Below are 19,593 nucleotides of genomic sequence, written 5' to 3' on the forward strand. Positions count from 1 at the left end.
TTTTATAATTAAAAAAAAAAAATTGGGTTTGGACTTTTCATTTAAAAGAAATGAATCTCCAAGGCTAATAATAAGCTTATCTGTGGAAGGTTCTATTCTGAATCTCATAGACAGAAACATGCTGTCTACCATCCTCCGTAACAACACCAAATCCTCCATATCGTCCTATTCAAGAACTCCTCCGAAAAGCACCAAACCCCCAACAAAATCAAAGCTTTGAATTCACTCCTCTCTCTCTCTCTCTCTCTCTCTCTCATGGTGAAGCACAAAAAAAGTAAGTAGTTAGCAAAGGATTATTGCGAGAAAGTCTGAGAAAAGACAACCCTCCATCCACCATACCCCAACTCAGTTTCTTGAAGACAACCATCTCACCAAACACTCCATTAAACAAACCCATTGCAGTAAGTCTTCTCCTCCTGATTCGTTTTCTTTCCTTTTCTCTCTTTCTTTCTTTCTTCTTCTCTATAATATATTGGTTCTCAATTCTCTCTTCTCCTCATCCGGGTCTCTTTTCTGTTCTTTCTCATGCAGACATCTCGCCGGAAAACAGCTCTCTTTCCAGCTGAAATCGTCGCCATGAAGCAAGCCGGGGGTGGCCGCAAGAGCAACAACCTCTCTGTCTTTGTGGTCGTCTTCTCCATTTTTCTATTTGGTTGCTTCATGTACAATGAGGACGTCAAGTCCATTGCCGAGTTCCCATTTTCAAGGCCCATGGGGCAGGAAATTCAAGAGGATGGATCCAAATCCGGCGACCCAGTTCAAGAAAGTAACAGCAACGAAGTCGATTCTACGGTTTGGATCGGTTCGAGAATGAAGCCCAGATCACAGATGTCTGAGGAGACCCAAGAACCGGAAAATCTGTCGCTGACGGTGGCCAAGCAAGAAGAGAAGAATATCGAATTGCCGGTGGTTGAAGAGGAAGAAGACGACTCAGACGTGGAGTTACCACCGGAGGATTGCGATGTCTTCAATGGAGACTGGGTCTATGACAACGTCACCCACCCACTCTACAAAGAAGATGAATGCGAGTTCCTTACAGAACAAGTCACCTGCATGAGAAATGGCAGACAGGATTCCACCTACCAGAACTGGAGATGGCAGCCCAGACAATGCTCTATGCCCAAGTAAAAAAACCAACCCAAATTCTTCCTTCATTGTATGAATTCATATATTTCTGTACACATTAATCTGATAATTAATTTTCCATTCTCTGTTTGGTTCCCGCGAAAAGGTTCAAACCAAGATTACTGCTTCAGAAACTCAGAGGCAAGAGGCTCATGTTTGTTGGAGACTCACTGAATCGAAACCAGTGGGAATCCATGATTTGTCTGGTTCAATCCGTCGCGCCTCCTGGCCGGAAAAGCCTGACGAAGAATGGGTCTCTCTCAATCTTCAGAATTGATGTATGCAATCCCTCTCTCTCTCTCTCTCTCTCTCTCTCTTTCTCTCTCTCTCATTTCTCAAATCACACGCAAAGACAAAGGCTTTTGACCCACAGTCTCAATCTTTCCCATATACTATCATCAAAAGTTCATCCTCCATAATCATCACACAGTCCTCTTTCCTCCCTTTTTATACTTTCAATTCATATCTAATCTTCCCTTTTTGAAGGAAAATGATTAGGGTTTCATACAAAATCTCCCATTTTCTGTCATTTTGTGAAAATTTTGAACGTATTTATTTATGTTCTGTTGAATAAGTTTAGACCATCGCCAATAATTTAGAATTTATGAGTTGAAGGGGTTTTAAGGGTTCTAGCTCTTGAAATGAAAAACAATAAATTATTTTTTATTTTATTTGATAAAATTTTATGTCCTCCACAACTTAATTGAAAAAAAAAGAAAATTGTTATTTTTTTAATAATAAAATTGTATGGTCAGCGATTTAATGGAAAATGGCATGGTGAGAGGGCCAAGGGAGGGCTTTTGCTTACAAGTTTTTATTAGGATTCAATTTATTGTTTGAATGTGCAGGACTACAATGCTACGGTCGAGTTCTACTGGGCTCCATTCCTTGTGGAGTCAAATTCAGACGATCCAACGATGCACAGCATTTTGAACCGCATCATCATGCCCGAATCAATCGACAAACACGGACAGAACTGGAAGGGAGTTGACTACCTGATCTTCAATACCTACATATGGTGGATGAACACTTTCAAGATGAAAATACTGTAAGTAACCGTGTGAGCATTTGCTCCGTAGCTTCTCCCCCCATTTGGTCATGGACCTAGTCCGCCTAACATGTGTCGTTTCTGGGCCTTATTTGCAACAGACGAGGATCCTTCGATCAAGGGTCCACGGAGTACGACGAGATCGAACGGCCGATAGCGTACGGGAGAGTTCTGAGAACGTGGGCCCAGTGGGTCGACCAAAATGTGGATCCTAACCGCACATCTGTCTTCTTCAGCAGCATGTCTCCTCTCCATATCAAGTATAGCTCAACGCCCACTTCACATTTAAAACTGTTTTTCAAAAGCATTTTTTATGTTTTTCAATGGCTGCTAAATTTTTGTTTATTTTATCTTGTTTTCCACAAGCAGGCTTGGGGCTGCTCTTGTCCTATCGATTCAATTTTGTAAATAACCAAAAACAAAACCATCGATAAAATTAATGATTTCAAACATATATTATAAATAATAAACATAGTATTTATAATTAATAATTTTTGTAAAAAATTGTTTGACGAATGTTTTTTTTTTAAAATAAAAAATAAGAAAAATTGAACAACACTTCCTTTTCAAAAGTTGTTGCCTATTTAAGAGATGATTCTTAATATTATTTTGTGGTTGTCGTGGAGGTGGGTGATATCGTCATGGGCCCACACGGTGGACCCGTGACCGAAGGCATGATTTGACCGTAATGTCGCTTTTAACCTAAAGTTTGGTAAACCACTACCTAATGTTTAAACATTAGTATCGTAGTTGATAATTAAATTATTTTTTATTTAAATTTAATAGGAGTTTGGATTGGGACAACCCGGATGGCATTAAATGCGCCAAAGAGACGTACCCGATTTTCAACCTCACGACCCGACTAGATGTCGGTACCGATCGGCGAGTCTTCGCCGTCGCTGTGAACGTGACTCAGTCGATGAAGGTGCCGGTATATTTCGTTAATATTACGAGCTTATCGGAGCTTCGGAAGGACGCCCACACCTCCGTTCACACCATCCGGCAGGGTAAGTTACTGACTCCGGAGCAACAGGCCGACCCGATGAACTTCGCCGATTGCATCCACTGGTGCCTTCCCGGGTTACCCGACATGTGGAACGAGTTCCTTTATTCACGTATTATCTCTCACTCTTGACAATGGCGGACTCTCAATTTTTTTTTTTTCCATTTTTCTAATTAATTTCTGTAATTTTTTTTTCTTAATGTGGGGACCATGGGGTTGAACCGATTTAATTTTTTTTTTTTCCTTTTGAATTTTGGGGTTCAGCCTATTAAAGGGGGGAAAATTTGGCAAAGCCTGAAAATGAAGGCTCGGGAATGGGAATGCAATGGGAATGGGAATGGGGTACATGTGAAGAAATTGTAAAATGAATTTGTTGAGAAGGAAATAAAGTGAATACAAAGTTGTACCTAATTTTGCAAATTATATTTATTTATTTATTTTTATTTTTGGGTTTAATTAATTGTTGGCTCCCACTGTCCACATCTTCTGAGGCAAAGACAGAAAGGAGATAAAGCCAATAAAAATAAAAATAAAATTTAATATTTGGAGTGTCGGTCGTATATTGTGCTATATTATATTTATGTATATGAATTAAAAAAGAAAAAAAGAAAAAAGGATAAAGCTTATTGTCCCTCTTAAATATTGGTATGAAAAAAAAAATAGAAAATGAAAAAAAAAAAAGGAAAAATAAGAATAATTTTTTTCTTAGAAAATTATTTTACTTAGACTTAATAATCAATCCTTATTTGTTTGAAAAGATAAAACCACGATACATAATTTTCAATGGCTTAAAAAAATTATATAGCAAATTTTATTAGTTACATTTTCTTAAAAAGAAATTATAACATTTAATCATATTATATTATTTTGGCTAACCATTTCAAGAATAAATTAGTTTTCTTATAACAATTAATTTTATAAAATATGAAAAAAAAAAAAAACTAGAATCTTTAGATATTGTGTTTATTTGGAATTTTTATCAAATCATATGTTTAAATTAGTAAGTTAGATTTTCTTAAAATAAATTTGTAACATTGAATTATATTGCATGATTTTAGTTACCATTTCAACAATAAAGTATACAAGCCTTTTAAAATATGAAAATATGGCAAGCATTTTTGTCATCATTAGTCATTACCATTTTTTGATATTATAAAAATAAAATTTACCAATATTACCTTACACTTACCACAATTCTTCCTTTTTTCTTATTTTTCTTTTTTTAGTGCTTTAAAATTCTTACTTTTATGAAGGTTCATGCATTTGTTAGAAAGGAAGAGTCTAAGGTGGTGTTTGTTTTTTGACTGAATAGAAAAAGCCAAATATTTTAGCTTTTTTTATTCAGCTAAAAGTAACTCATTGACATCAACTAACATAATTAAATTAAACTTATTGATAATAAGTTCACTTTAGTTATGTTGGTTAGTATCAACAAAGTACTTTTAGCTAAATAGAAAAAATCAAAATATTTGATTTTTTCTATTCAGTCAAAAAACAAACGCAACCTAAGTCCGCTTAGGCCCCGGGAGTACATTGTCTCAGTGGAAGCCTTCCATGTTCGTTATTGTCCTTGCATCATTTATGTCCCAAACACAGTTAGTATTCTAATGGTTATAGTCACCATGAACCTATCTCTAGATTATGAAATAGAGATGTTGACTCTTGCTATATCTCTCCCAATGATGGATCTTAGTATCTCGTTTTTAGGATTTAGATTCTAGGAAGAAATGACAGGATTAAGGTTTTTAAACTAGTTAGCAACATGCCATGGAATACTCCTCCAATGTCTGTTGCAAAGGGCGGTGATGGCATGATGACCCCTTCTTCCATTTGATCGAGTTAAAATTAAGCTGATTGGATTAAATTTGTGTTAGCCAAGTTGCATGATTCAAAATTCATTTATAATAATATCTAAAAAACTTTTTTCTATATATTTATATCAAAATTTAAATAATAAATAATATAAAATTTAAAAATAAAAACAAACAAACTTATATATCTTTTTGAAAAAATAAAAAATTATATAAAAAATAAAAATAAACTTATAAATCTTCTTTAAAAAAATAATATATAATTTTATTTTTTATTTAAAATCTATAAAGAAAATGAATGTTATTATATAGAATGATAAACATTATAAAAGTATTAAATCAAGCTCTCGAGCAACCTTGGTTCAAACCCAACCTAAATTGAGTTTGGGTCGAGAAAACTTAACCCAAACTTAACAAAAGTAATGAAAATGTTTGTCCAAATCTACCTAAATATTATGTTGGGTCAACCCATCCAAATTGCAAGATAGTTAAAAAAATCAACACAAAATTGAAAGGAATATTAATTACATAGTTTCAATCCCATTAAAATCTATAATTTATAGTAAAAATTAAAAAATTACATAGTATAAATTTGTTTTTCTCTTTGATAACGGCAATATATTCAGTCAAGCAAAAATGTTACTAACTGAAGAACTATATGAATTTGATGGGGATTTTGTTAGAATTAATCTATTGGGTCACTAAGGAAAGGAATCTATATAATTTGAATCCAAATCAGAAATATTTCCTTTTATAAATAACCAATATAGGAATTTCTCATGGGGATTTTAATTCCTTATGGGTTTTCTACTATTATTAATTAGAAATATATCGGATTATTAAGGCAAAGAATCTGTACAGTTCTAATCTATTTTGCAGTTTATTTGTGTTAGAAAAATCAATATAGAAACCATTGTTTCATGGTAGTAACCGAAGATGATCCAATAAAATTCATAAACATGCATATCACTAATTACCCACCAAAAGGAAAAAGAAAAAAGGGAAAAAATATTCCACTCTAAAAAGTAACAAATTGCATGGATTCATAAAAAGTTAGTCGATCCAATGTTTCCTTGATAAATAGAGCCAAAAAGAGCATGCAGCACCCAGTACTACTGTTTCATTGTCCATTGGTTAATCTCTACCAAATGGCTCCCAAGAGTCTCCTTGGTTTGGGCTTATCCCTTCTGCTTCTTCTTCAAGGAGCTGTTTCAGTTGATTATGGATCAGCCCTCACCAAATCTATATTGTATTTTGAAGCTCAAAGATCAGGGAAGTTGCCTTCTAACCAGAGAGCTAAATGGCGAGGAGACTCTGCCTTGAAGGATGGCGGTGATGCTGGGGTATATCATCATCACCAATACTTCTCTTTTGCATATATGTATAGAACTTCTGGGATGATTGGCTGGTAGGGTTTGGTGTTTGATTAACAGGTTGATCTAGTGGGAGGATACTATGATGCTGGAGACAACGTGAAGTTTGGATTTCCCCAAGCATTTACAGTGACGATGCTTTCATGGAGTGTTATCGACTTCGGGTCACAGCTATCAGCCAAGAAGGAACTGGACAATGCTCTTGCTGCCATTAAATGGGGGACAGACTACTTCATAAAAGCTCACCCGCAGGCTAATGTTCTATACGGCCAAGTTGGAGATGGTGATGCAGACCATGCATGCTGGCAACGACCCGAAGACATGACCACGCCTAGAACTTCTTACAAGATCGATGAGCAGCACCCGGGTTCCGATCTTGCCGGAGAAACTGCGGCCGCATTTGCTGCTGCATCCATTGCCTTTAGTAAATCAGATCCTGACTATTCTTCCCAACTTTTAGGCCATGCCAAGCAGGTATCTCATACATACCTGCCTATATTTTTTTTTTCCTTTTTTCCTTTTTACTAATCTCTAAAACAAATGTTTGACATACATAGATACATACATGCATGTATATATACACTCAAATGTTTGTCACCCCTTGATATAATGTTGTGATTCTAACTAATTAATATACTCTCAAGTCTCAACTAACTCTTTAGTCGAGAGTGATGTTGTGGTTCTAATCAATTAATACACTTTCTTGAATCGAGACTAGGGTGGTGTTTGTTTTTATACTTAATTTTAAATAGAACCTTAATGCTTAATAATGTTAAATATTGGGTTATTTGTTTTTGTAGTATTTTATTTCTATTAAGTATTAAATGTAAAAAAAAAAAATCAATATGTTATTTTTCTATTTAGAAAAAGTTACATATTTTGAATTTTTCTATTTAGTAAAAAGTTTATAATAAGTCATAAAAAAAGTAGAGAAACAAACAACCTAAATTTTGAAAATAAATTGTTTTTAACAAAAAAAACAAATACCATCTAAGGCTTTAATCCAACAAAAATTTGATCAAAACATCGTTGGTGAGTCTACTTTTCCATTTTTCACACACTTTAGAACTAGTCCAAGGGTTTTTAGTTTGGTGGCTAGTCAAAATATTGAAATGTACCCAAAAAAAATGCCCTGTTTTCCCAAATCATCAGAAAAAAAAAAAAAAATCCACTCTCCTGTGATTCTCTCGTTGATCATAGCGGCACTCTCTCCGAACCCTTTTTGTCTTTTAGTCTACTCCACTATCCTCTCAAACTCTTGTTACATTATTCTTAAGAAACAGACATGAACAGTTAGTCGTTTATGTTTTGAAGAAGATCAATCGGTGTACTAATGTGCTCCAATTAATACCGCATGCAGTTATTTGATTTTGCAAACAGTCACCAAGGCATGTATCAGAACAGCATTCCACAAGCGCACTTCTACTCTAGCAGTGGATTTCAGGTACTAAACGAAAGAATCTAAGCATTATATGCTTTAATTTGACTGTTTGGCTGCATAGAAAATTAACAGTTGGGCTTGGCACATAACTTCTTTTTGGCTGTGCTATAAACACCTGCAGGATGAACTGTTGTGGGCAGCTGCATGGCTGTACCGCGCCACAAATGATAAAACCTACTCAGATTATCTTAGTAGTTCCGGAAACACAGGCGGCACCAGAACCATGTTTTCTTGGGATGACAAGTACTCTGGAGCCCAAGTCCTCGTCGCCAAGGTCTGCAAGTAACATCTACATCGTTCCATATATACAACTCGAAAAAATAGCTATATTAATGTTTAGTTTTGGCATACATTTACAGTTTATTTTGGAGGGGAAAGCTCCAAACGATGGTAACTGGGGAAACTACAAGAATCAGGGAGAGCAGTTCATTTGCAACGTAATCCAGCAAGGAAGCAACAACGTCAAGAAAACTAATGCAGGGGCATTGTGGTGGGATCCATTCAACAATCTTCAGTACACCACCTCGGCTTTATTCCTCACAGCCTCCTACTCCGACTCCCTTTCTGCTGCCAAGGACAGCCTCAACTGCCCTGCTGGTTCCATATCTCCTGACGACCTCATCTCATTCGCCCGTTCACAGGCATGTGTAGACACTTTAGTTTAATATATATATGATCAAAATCTGAATTTTCTAATGGGGGGTGGTTTGTTTGTGATTGGGTTTCAGGTGGATTACATACTTGGGAAGAACCCTAAGGGTATGAGTTACATGGTGGGGTATGGGTCGAGTTTTCCGCAGCAGGTTCATCACAGAGGAGCATCCATTGTGTCGATCCACGAGAATGGGGCGCCAGTGACATGCCAGGAAGGTTTTGATAAGTGGTACAACAGGCAGGCACCGAATCCGAATGTGCTGGAGGGGGCCATTGTTGGTGGCCCAGATCAGGGGGACAACTATGGGGACTCTAGGTCTAATTTCCAGCAGGCTGAAGCTGCCACTGCTAATAGCGGACCCATTGTTGGGGTTCTGGCCCGGCTCGCCTGAGGTCTGCTTTCCCTCATTTTAAAATTAAAATAAAAATAAAAATTGCATTAAGGGTTTTAAACCCTTTTTTTAAAACAATAAATTTTTCTAAAAAGAATTAGTTAAATGGAAATAAAAAGGTTATTATCAAATAGAAGAGATAGTTTTCTCACTTCTCAAATATCAATCCAAACAAAACTTAATTCAATAAATAAGTCTTTATGAGGCTTAAAGTTTTCTTTTGTCAAAGAAAAACCCTATTTAAATCCCCATGGTGATTAATTTTCACATTTGCAAGAATCCAATAATGTGGATTAAATTGATATCTGAAAATTTAATTGAAATGCTATTAATAAAAGATTTTGAAACCTATTTAATAAATGAATTTAGAAAAGAAAGAAATTGGCCTTCCCTTCTTATGGGATTTATAAGTATAATTAAGAGAGTCTCAAAATTGATTTTCTTTTTCCTTTTTTTTCCCAATAAGTTAAAAAAAAGTTAATATAAAAAAGATATTAAGAAAAAAAAATTAATAATTATTTATGAAGACAGCCAAGGGTTGTAAACTTGTAATATCATTTAGCATATTTGGCAAGTACATAAGTCAAAATTGACATAAAAATGATTATAGTCTTAGACCAATCCATACACTTAATTGAAAAATTAATAGCATTTATTATATATCATCTAAAAATGGAATCAAATAGTAAATGCATTACTCCCATGAAAAAATGGTATCCTACAAAATCAGTTTCTCTTTAAATTCAAATCAACGCTAAGTAACTGTTTCCCTCAACTTCAGTCTATAAATTAATGCAGCCTTTGTTTCATTTCCCATTGCTCTCAAGTCCTACCAATGTCTCCCAAAACTCTCCTTCCCTTGGGCTTCTCCCTTCTGCTACTGCTTCAAGGCGCTGCTTCATCAAACTATGGAGCAGCCCTTACTAAATCTTTGCTGTATTTCGAAGCTCAAAGATCTGGGAAGCTGCCTCCTAACCAGAGAGTCCTGTGGCGAGGAGACTCCGCCTTGCAAGATGGCAATGATGCTGGGGTACTAAACGATCATCATCATCATCAACTCTCTCTCTCTCTCTCTCTCTCTCTCTCTCTCTCTCTCTTATATATATATAACTAAGCTGCATCTATAAGTAGAATTATACAACGTATTAATACCCTAGGTCTATATCAAACAGGTTGATCTAGTGGGAGGGTACTATGATGCTGGAGACAACGTGAAGTTTGGATTTCCCCATGCATTTACTGTGACACTGCTTTCATGGGGTGTCATCGAATATGGGCAACAACTCGCAGCCAAGAAGGAACTGGGCCACGCCATGGAGGCTATTAAGTGGGGGACAGACTACTTCATCAAAGCTCACACGCAGCCTAATGTTCTATATGGCCAAGTCGGAGATGGCGATGCAGACCATGCATGCTGGGAACGACCCGAAGACATGACCACGCCTAGAACTTCTTACAAGATCGATGGGCAGCACCCGGGTTCGGACCTCGCCGGTGAAACCGCCGCCGCGTTTGCGGCTGCGTCTATGGCTTTCAGTAAATCAGACCCTAGTTACTCTTCGCAACTTCTAAGCCATGGAAAGCAGGTGAATAGATTATTGATTTCAATTTCCATCACATAATTAATTAATTAATTAATAGTCTCTTCACGATAATTAATTGATCTTGCATGCAGTTATTTGATTTTGCCAAAACCCACCAAGGCTTATATCAGAACAGTATTCCGCAAGCGAAATTCTATGCTAGCAGCGGATTTGAGGTAAAAATAAAAGCGAAACAAGCAATCAGACTCTATTTGAAAAGTGTTTTCAAAAACGGTTTTTAAAACAATTTTTTTTTTTAAATCACTTTCTAGTGTTTTATAATACAAATTTCCATTTAGAAACTTTAAAATGTTTTTAATTTATTTTTTTATATTTTTAATATATTTTTAAAATAATAGTACTTTATTTTCAATCATTTCTTATATTTATATAATTATTCTTTAAAACAACACATAAAAGTAATCGAAAACAATTTAAAGATGTTTTTTGAAAATATTATATTTTTATTTTTGAGATCAAAAATTTGTTTTTTGTTTTGCAGATGTCAAATATGTTTTTCAATATTTTTGTTCCGAAAAACAAAACAAAAAATTGTTTTAGAAAATAATTAGCCATGTATTTGGTTATTACACAATAACAGCTTTGTAATTTCTGTGCGCCCTAACACATCCAGGATGAGCTGGTGTGGGCAGCTGCATGGCTATACCGCGCTACAAATGACCAAACCTACGTAAACTACCTAGGTTCCGCGAATACAGGCGGGACAAGGAGCGAGTTCTCTTGGGATGACAAGTACACTGGAGCCCAAGTCCTGGTCGCCAAGGTGGGGCGGTGTCTTCATCTTTGCTACCACTTGGTGACAATTCTATATGTACATATGATGTATTGGACTCAAAATGGATTTTTCTACACATGTTGCAGTTTATTATGGAGGGCAGACTTCCGAGCACTGATAACTGGGTAAACTACAAGAGCCATGCTGAGCAGTTCATCTGTAACACGGTCCAGAAGGGTTACAATAACGTAAAGATGACTAGAGGAGGAGCACTCTGGTGGCTGTCCTGGAACAATGTTCAGTACACCACCTCTGCTTTACTCCTCACAATCTCCTACGCTGACTGGCTGAACGCAGCGAGATCCAACCTCAACTGCCCAAATGGCCAGGTTTCCCCGGACCAACTCATCGCATTCGCACGCCTGCAGGTTCACAGAAAGCAATTCTCTGACATATCTGGATTCTGATTGTATGGAAATGGTTGTAAGTTGTAACGGGTTTATTGGTGGTATGCAGGTGGACTATATACTAGGGAGGAACCCCAGGGGTATGAGCTATATGTTGGGGTATGGAGCAAGGTTTCCACAGCAGCTCCATCACAGAGGGTCATCTATAGTATCAATCAAGAAGGACAAGAGGCTTGTGACATGCACAGGGGGCTATACAGAGTGGTTCAACAGGCAGGCACCAAACCCAAACATAGTGTATGGCGCCATTGCTGGAGGCCCAGATCAGTATGATAACTATAATGATTCTAGACCCAATTATGAGCAAGCTGAATCTGCCACTGTTAATACTGCACCTTTTGTTGGAGTTTTGGCCCGCCTTGCCTGATGTTTTCATGCGTTATTGCTGAGCTTTGGAATGCTTAAAAAAGAAAAGAAAAGAAATTTTGACATATTGAATAAGGGCTGATACAAACGACTCTACTTCTCAATCCCACCTATAAAATAGTGTCAACTATCTACAACTCAATTCAATGACACCTCCAAATTAAATCCTAAATCATTTCACACCTGTATGTATAGCGTTTGGATTATTAAATAGATTCGCAGGTGTGAGAATTTTTTATCATAATATATGTAGATGGGGATCATATTACAAAGCTGACTGCAATGGTGAAATACTACATAGTACATATGATACACATTTACATTACAGAGTTACAAAGGCCTAGAGGTGGGGTTGAGGAGGTTCAGGATCGATGTGTTGGCTTCTGCAATTCCTCTATGTTGTTAGTTGTAAAAATTCATCATATATCTGGAAAGGGTTGTGCATAATGACCTATTCCCGAGGTTTCAGAAGTAGGGTGTCGACTAAGACTGTGAACAGAGAAAGAACTTATCTATCTCACCGATAGCATTAATGTGGGTTTTTGGCAACAACAAGCGCAACAAGGGGATGGAAGAAGATCTTTTGAACTTGGGCCTGATTTTTTCCACGGCTGTCTTGACTATAGATGGAGCTGGCACACAGAACCACTGAAGGTACCAAGATAAGAGTATTGAATCTTTTCCTCCTTGGGATTCCTCACTGGGCCACTTTCCCAAGTTCAAATAATTGTAGAAATCATTCTTCAATCCTGGAGAATAATTTAGTAGACCCTCTACCCGTCTCATGAGAGATCCAATAAAGACAGGTTGTACGATGCCTCCTTTTGAAGCTGTCAATCTCCCACTCAGCAGAGCCTCATTGTAGGCTAGTGCAAGCTGCAAGCAAGGAGAATGCAATTTTTTTAGCATTTTTTTTTTGATGTAACCAACAAACACTTGCTTATTTGGAGGCTGAGCAGGCATAGCTGAGAAAAAAGAACAGGAAACTCGAGTTTTCACCATACATGATTTGATCTGAATCACTAGACATTCTACCAGACAAACCCAATCAATTAGGCATCCAGGGTTCAGTGCCTTGTATAATTTGGAAACACTCATGGTAGATAGTTTAGTTTTTATCAATTTAAAAGCAGACCATTTTAATCGTTACCACATGGAGCAAATTGAATAGCTGTGATTTCTAAGAGAAATAAGGAGTATAAAGAATAGAAGAAAGTGCTATGTTTACAGAAATCTACCTTTAAACTAGAGATGAAGAGCGAGTCTCCCAGAACAACATTTCCACAGGTAACCTGATCAGCCATAGACCCAATCGTTGTGTATAATGACAAGTAGACCTACATGATTATCAGCCAACCCAAAAATGTGGGCAATTTAGGTCAAAAGTTCCAGAAATTAAGAAATGCAACAAACAATAAACATGTTAAGTTCTATGCATCTGTCATAATAAGCTATAAATCGACATTTATACATGATAATAAATGGTGAAGATACCCCTATTGCTATGCTTATCATTATGAAGTGTACTAAATTCATTCAGGGGTACATTGCACTACACATTCTATTAATTAGACAGCAGCAAGGATAATGGCTTATCCTAAGTTATAAACTTACCTGTAAAAGAGCTGGTCTGTCCTTGCTCACACACTCGAACAGTACTTGCAAGCAAAATTCCTGGAAATCAGCATCAGATCTGCAAACATGTTTGATGACTAATTATTTCGGAGAACCATGGGCAATGACTACGACAAAAGAAAATCCCTGCTTATTTTCCTATTATAAGTGTCACAGTTGATTTAGGGTCAATAGAATTTACAATAGTAAGGTTTGCTCAGAAAAGAAAAGATAAGAATAATGCAATCCTTGACGATATGACAGATCTGGCCAAGAGAAATATGCTTATCCAGTACACAGTTGAAAAAATAATGGTATAAACAAATTCAGGTTTGCTAAGGTGATGGCCTAGTGGAATCTTAACAATTCTCATTACAAGATGCTTGGTTTGTCCCCTAAACACTCCATATAAAATGCCTAAAAAATAAGAAATGAACTTCACAAAGTAAAACAAACAAACTACCACTCATGAAATAGTAAAATATATATATACATTGATGTATAATTTAACATGAAAATTGGTAAACTTATCAAGTCTTTCTAGTATCTCAGGGAAAGAAACTCTTTATTATTTGAAATTATTTGTTATTCCCAGAAATTTTTCCAAGAAAATAATTTTTTTCCAAAACAAACAATGAAATGACTAGGAAGTTTCAAAAGTTCTAAAAGAAACTATTCAAGGTTCAAGAGTTTTAAATAGTGTCATCCTACTCAAATTACTTCCTCCATTACACATCAGCAAATTATTCGACAGCACTCTACAACTAGGAGGCTAGTCAAAAGTAGGATGTTAAAGGTTTGATTATATATGTCTAGATAAGATGCAAAGAAGAAGACAAATGAAAATAAATATTTGCATGCTTACCTGCCATTCCAAGAAGGGTCACAACAAAGTTGTGCAAAAGCAATTAAGCTTGGATCAGATGAAAAGGTGCTGACCAACTGATCAACTGTAACTGATCCTGGTCCACTCTGATCACTGGTACTTGAACCACTAGTTCTGAGACTTGTCAGACCAAAAACCTGAATCAGGAAGTACAAAATAAACTAATTATATAATCTGATATAAGATGGTGGAATGTCAACCATAGTAAAATAAATTGTCTCCACAACCTTGTGCATTGCTCGTGACAGCAATGACTGACACCCTATGGGGTCATCCACATATGAACAAGCTCCAACCTTCCGCTTGATATACAGCACACCAGAATTAAAAGGATTATTCTTGTCTCCAAAACTCCACCATGGTTTATCTGTAAAAGAATTAACACTTGAGATTTGCAGAAACATCTTTAATGAATATATGTAAAATATGATAAACATGAGGAGTAGCATCCACTCTACCTTCATGAACAATCTCTATTAGTTGAGGCCAATATCGAGGGCCACATACACGCACTCTTTTCAACTGCAAGTAACACATCAAGTAATCTGTAAATGTTGAAGTTCTAATCTTATTCAACAGAAGCAACTAAGCAGACAGGCTCCTTTCAAGGTCAGTCAAGTAGCAAATGAGCAGATAGGATCTTATCTAGGTCAGTCTTCTGGGGACATAACTTGGGACTGAGATAAAGGATCTGATTGCATACTATTCTAGGCCGATGTATGTTATAATAGACACAGAAACTCAAACTGCTTTATCTTGGAACTTGTAATTCAGAATTTGGCAACCTCAACTAGAATTTCAAAAAGTGTAGATAAAATCATGCAAAGACAGCTGGTTGCCCAAGATAATTTTTCATGTTAGTTTGAAGAGAGAAAATACAAAAATTGGAGAATCAAGAAATCCAATATCCATCAGAATTTCTAAATGAAACTTGACAATGAACCGGAATTCTATCAAACTTACAGTAGCACGTTCTGGCAGTATGCAAGGGGTGACCTCAAAAAAACTTGTTTCTGCAAAATGTTCCGTTTCCCTAACAGTGACTTCAAGAGGGGCATAAACTGGTAGGCCTGTGTCAACATCAACTGTTTGAATCCAGCGAGCTTCTGTCGCAAGGACGTACAAATGCCTGTATGCCTGGAAAAATAAAATGCTTTCTTTGGAACCTAGATGCTAAAATAACAATAGTTGACCAGACAGCAGTACAGGAGGAAAGAAAACGAATCCTTAACCATTCCGTTTACATAGTAGCGGAGCCAGAAACTCATTCTGGGTGGGGGGGAGGCATGGGACCCCTCTAGGCCCTGTGTAGATCCACCAATGTGTTTACACAACATGGACACAGGAATTTAGGCATATGGTATTATGAAACCCAAAAAATAAAAATATTTTTGGCCTAAAATTAATCAGAAAAGTGTTCCCATTTCTCAAGATTTGTGGAAGGACAATGCTTCACATTTCACAAACAGACCAAAAAAGAACAGTACAGAGAAAAATGTTAGCACCAATAGCATTGATTGTGTGACCATCAATATGAAATGACACCTCCAAATGGCAGGTCTAAAACCAGTTCAGTTTTTGCCATGTCCTTTCTAAGCCTCATACCTGAAGATGACAACGATTGTCATTGGGTCCAGTGGGTAAGCGTGGATATAGAGTAATCAGCAAAGCAGCAATAGAACTGTTGCTAGTTGAAAAGGTTCGCATTCCTCCCCCAAGAAACAAGAAACCAATTGCTAAGCTTACCTAAAATAAATGCAGAGACATAAATATAGAAAACACTGATAAGCCAAAACTGAACCCAAATTATAAAGTTCATTCTCATTTAAATTTAAATGTAAGATACATGCAATGGTGCAGACTTGCTAAAATTTATCTCAAAGAAGCTCAGATGAATGCAGAATTTATCTCAAACACCATTATGATGCAATCAAATTTATTTTCTGGTCAACAGTCTATAATGCCTTGTACAATACCCTGAGGTTTAATATTGCTAGTTAAAAAATTGTACTTTTCCACGCTTGAATGATAGAATACATGGCTGACTTTTAGATACATGCTAGAGTTAGCAAGTAATTTATCAATATGGGGCTGAAAATTGTCAATTATCCTTAATGGCCATAAACATAATGATGAAAGCATTTAGTGGAACAGATTAAAAATATCATTTAAATATTAGGATGTTAAACGATTGGGTTGTTTGGAGGGAAAGAATGCTAGGATTTCTGAGGACGATACAAGAACTTCAGAGAGTCTTTTCATTTCTTAGCCTCCTTGTGGGCATCTTGCACCACAACCTTTTAAGGGTGTTCCCCTTAATTTGATCCAACTTGATTGGATGGTGTGTAGTTCCAAGGGTGTGGGCTAGCAAGGATAGATTATTTTTTGTGTATTCCCACATGGGACATAGTATGTGGAACCTCATAATTGTTAAGATTCTTGAACTTGGAGGTTTTTGCTTTCTTTTTGTGTACTTTTTGGAGGATCTCTCATCCTTCTTTGTACTTTTTTTTTCTTACCTTAATATACTATATTGTTGTTTCTCATAAAAAAATAAAAAAATAAATGAGGTTAAATGAACCCACAAACCTCACAAACTGAATAAATTCCAGCAGAAATCTGATGGCTTGCATTTCTTCTGAATGCTCTTTGTACAAGCCAATCAATCTTAAAAATTTGAAATATTTATTGTGATGTACATAAGTGATTCAAAGGGACTTCCTTTGGGGTGGGGGTAATTTGGAGCGAAAGCCTCATCTAGTAAGATGGGAGGTGGTGTGCTTAAGTAAGAAGAAAGGGGGCTTAGGGGTAAAAAACCTATCTATTCTCAACAAGGCTCTTCTTGCTAAATGGAATTGGCGGTTTGCTAATGAGAGAGAAGCCTTATGGAATCAAGTGATTAGAGGGAAATATGGAGAAGAGAGAGGGGGTTGGGCCTCTCGGGAAGTGAGAGAGGCTCATGGCTTGGGGTTGTGGAAAGGGATAAGGATGGATTGGGAATTAGTGAGCAATAGGATGGTCTTCATTGTTGGTAATGGTAGGAGGGTGAGGTTCTGGAGAGATAAATGGTGTGGGGACTCTCCTTTGTGTTCGTCTTTCCCGTCTCTATTTGCTTTGACTGTTGATAAGGAAGAAAGTGTGGCAGATGTTTGGGATTCCTTGGCGGAGGGGGGATGGGGGGGTTGGAATCCATGCTTTTTAAGAGCTTTCAATGATTGGGAGATAGAGGAAGCATCAAGTTTTATGGAGCAGTTACATCGTAGTAGAGTTATTGAGGTTGTGGAGGACAGGGTATCATGGACTGAAACTAAGAGTGGTAATTTCTCGGTTAAATCTCTATACTTGGCCATGGAAGCGGGGGGGTCGGCTCGGTTTCCTTCTAGCCTTATTTGGAATGCGAATGTGCAGCCCAAGATCAGTTTTTTTGTATGGGAGGCTACGTGGGGCAAAGCACTAACCTTGGACAAGGTGCAGAAAAGAGGATGGGCTTTGGCAAATAGATGTTTTTTGTGTCTTGAGAATGAGGAGACCATAGATCATCTTCTTCTTCATTGCTCAAGAACAAAGGTTTTATGGGATCTTCTTTTTACTGTTTTTGGGGTATCTTGGGTGTTGCCTTATTCTGTTAAGGAAACCCTTCTAAGCTGGCATGGATCTTTTGTGGGCAAAAAGCGTAAGAAGGTGTGGAGAGCGGCTCCTTTGCACATTTTTTGGACGGTTTGGAAGGCGAGGAATCGGTTGGCCTTCAAGGATGATACGTTGTCAATTCAAAGAATGAAATACTCTTTTATTTTTTCTCTTTGGGCTGAAACAAAATTGTTCATAGTTGATTGCCCTCTAACTATAGCTAATTTTATTGATTGGATGGGCTCTAATTAGGGGTGTATGTTGGGGCTTTTTGTTTCTTTTAGTATTCTCTTGAAGGAGGGTGTATAGGTTTGTATTTCTTGAGCTGCCTTCTTGGTGTCTCTTTTTAATAGAATCTCTTTTACCTATCAAAAAAAAAAAAAAAAAAAAAAATAAGTGATTGAAAATTACAGAATTGACATTTAAAATCTAATAGAATTGTTTGTTCCCATGAAAGTTTTTGTGTCTTTGGCATTTTTCAGGAGAGCTAAGAAAATTTTGAGCAATCCCATCAGTGAGGTTTGACCTCTTAAAATATGATATTAAAAGCATGATGCAAGGGGCAATTCATCTTAAGAGGAGATCTCCTGATAATGTCATAGAAAAACTTACTGCCATTTGAAAACCATAATTAGCATGTCCATCTGCTGAGGTTCGACTGCGAAGAAACCTCAATAATCTAAATGTTTGTAAATGCCCAGAACCTGCCATAACCTGATTCCCAGAATCACACAATTAAACGCTTTACCACATTTTTTATATCAAATGAAAGAAAACAGAAAAGAATATTAAAAAAAAAAAAAAGTACTCACCACAGACAGGGAAAGAACAATGAGGTGAAGGCAGGTCTCCAGTGAGCCTCGATCGACATAACGAGACAATCCTTTTGGTAAAGTATTTCCACTTGCAATACTAACAGGCTTTATCTGCTAACATAGAAATGGACAATTTAATACCAGTGAACTGGTAAATGTGAGTTGAGCATCATCACAATGAAGATCAGACCTCATTAAGAAAGTAGACAGCATACTCATAAAGTAACTCCTGTGCATTTCCATTTTTTGTACCAGCAAACCTCAACCCTGCCAACAATTGAGCTAAAAAACATCAGGACAAAGAAAGCATCTAACTACATCACCCAATAATTTGCTGCGGGAAATTCCAAATCCAAGAAAGCAACTAAACATATAGTAAAACTAAATCAGCAATTAATGGATGGCATAATGGCAGTTGGTGACTTATACTTCAAGCAGGAAGACATAAGAAACACAAAAGACGTTACCAAGGGAAATGCAAGCTCCAGCTACTATATTGACATATGCCTGAACAAAAGCTTCTGCATCCATTTCATCAGTATCACCAATCTCATCACCCAGACCTTTGACCCCATTTTTGATAATTTCAGGGATCTGAGACTGAATCCAATCTTTAGACGGATGAACCCTATAACAAAAAAAGGTTATGAAA

At 36.7% G+C, this 19,593-nt stretch overlaps 4 protein-coding genes across 7 annotated transcripts in view; 3 read left to right on the top strand and 1 right to left on the bottom strand.

Moving 5' to 3' along the window:
- Window positions 1–82: 82 nt before the first annotated feature.
- LOC100243314 (xylan O-acetyltransferase 1) lies at window positions 83–3,587 on the top strand. 2 transcript variants are annotated; one of them, XM_010659959.3, is made up of 6 exons: window positions 84–401; window positions 532–1,124; window positions 1,232–1,403; window positions 1,974–2,173; window positions 2,275–2,433; window positions 2,960–3,587. In XM_010659959.3, exons 2-6 carry the CDS (start codon window positions 577–579, stop codon window positions 3,306–3,308), a joined length of 1,428 nt encoding a protein of 475 aa, XP_010658261.1. In that variant the 5' UTR covers window positions 84–401; window positions 532–576; the 3' UTR covers window positions 3,309–3,587. The 2 variants fall into 2 exon arrangements, with proteins under 2 accessions (XP_002269697.1, XP_010658261.1); XM_002269661.4 differs by having other exon boundaries at window positions 83–1,124.
- A 2,506-nt stretch (window positions 3,588–6,093) lies between these two features.
- On the top strand, window positions 6,094–8,847 carry LOC100251838 (endoglucanase 14). Its single transcript, XM_002269582.2, has 6 exons — window positions 6,094–6,330; window positions 6,421–6,834; window positions 7,721–7,804; window positions 7,923–8,075; window positions 8,161–8,442; window positions 8,530–8,847. The coding sequence occupies exons 1-6, from the start codon at window positions 6,136–6,138 to the stop codon at window positions 8,845–8,847; spliced, it is 1,446 nt and encodes a 481-aa protein (XP_002269618.1). The 5' UTR covers window positions 6,094–6,135.
- Window positions 8,848–9,682: 835 nt separating this feature from the next.
- LOC100246784 (endoglucanase 13) lies at window positions 9,683–12,171 on the top strand. Its single transcript, XM_002272372.4, has 6 exons — window positions 9,683–9,877; window positions 10,020–10,433; window positions 10,523–10,606; window positions 11,065–11,214; window positions 11,313–11,594; window positions 11,683–12,171. The coding sequence occupies exons 1-6, from the start codon at window positions 9,683–9,685 to the stop codon at window positions 11,998–12,000; spliced, it is 1,443 nt and encodes a 480-aa protein (XP_002272408.1). The 3' UTR covers window positions 12,001–12,171.
- The window catches only part of LOC100241661 (anaphase-promoting complex subunit 1), a 39,094-nt gene continuing 31,543 nt past the window's right edge, over window positions 12,043–19,593 (bottom strand). For 2 of the 3 annotated variants that reach the window (XM_010659957.3, XM_059741627.1), the window contains 12 exons: window positions 19,409–19,569; window positions 19,132–19,208; window positions 18,939–19,055; window positions 18,739–18,840; window positions 16,105–16,245; window positions 15,463–15,636; window positions 14,958–15,021; window positions 14,727–14,866; window positions 14,479–14,636; window positions 13,614–13,692; window positions 13,238–13,336; window positions 12,043–12,875 (listed from right to left, as the gene is read on the bottom strand). In XM_010659957.3, coding sequence (XP_010658259.1) covers window positions 12,483–12,875; window positions 13,238–13,336; window positions 13,614–13,692; window positions 14,479–14,636; window positions 14,727–14,866; window positions 14,958–15,021; window positions 15,463–15,636; window positions 16,105–16,245; window positions 18,739–18,840; window positions 18,939–19,055; window positions 19,132–19,208; window positions 19,409–19,569 — 1,705 coding nt within the window. In that variant the 3' untranslated portion in view covers window positions 12,043–12,482. The remainder of the gene's footprint in view (window positions 12,876–13,237; window positions 13,337–13,613; window positions 13,693–14,478; window positions 14,637–14,726; window positions 14,867–14,957; window positions 15,022–15,462; window positions 15,637–16,104; window positions 16,246–18,738; window positions 18,841–18,938; window positions 19,056–19,131; window positions 19,209–19,408; window positions 19,570–19,593) is intronic. The other variant, XM_010659958.3, reaches the window with a different exon arrangement.

Source organism: Vitis vinifera, chromosome 13 (genome assembly GCF_030704535.1).
Source record: "Vitis vinifera cultivar Pinot Noir 40024 chromosome 13, ASM3070453v1".
Classification (NCBI taxonomy): Eukaryota; Viridiplantae; Streptophyta; class Magnoliopsida; order Vitales; family Vitaceae; genus Vitis; species Vitis vinifera.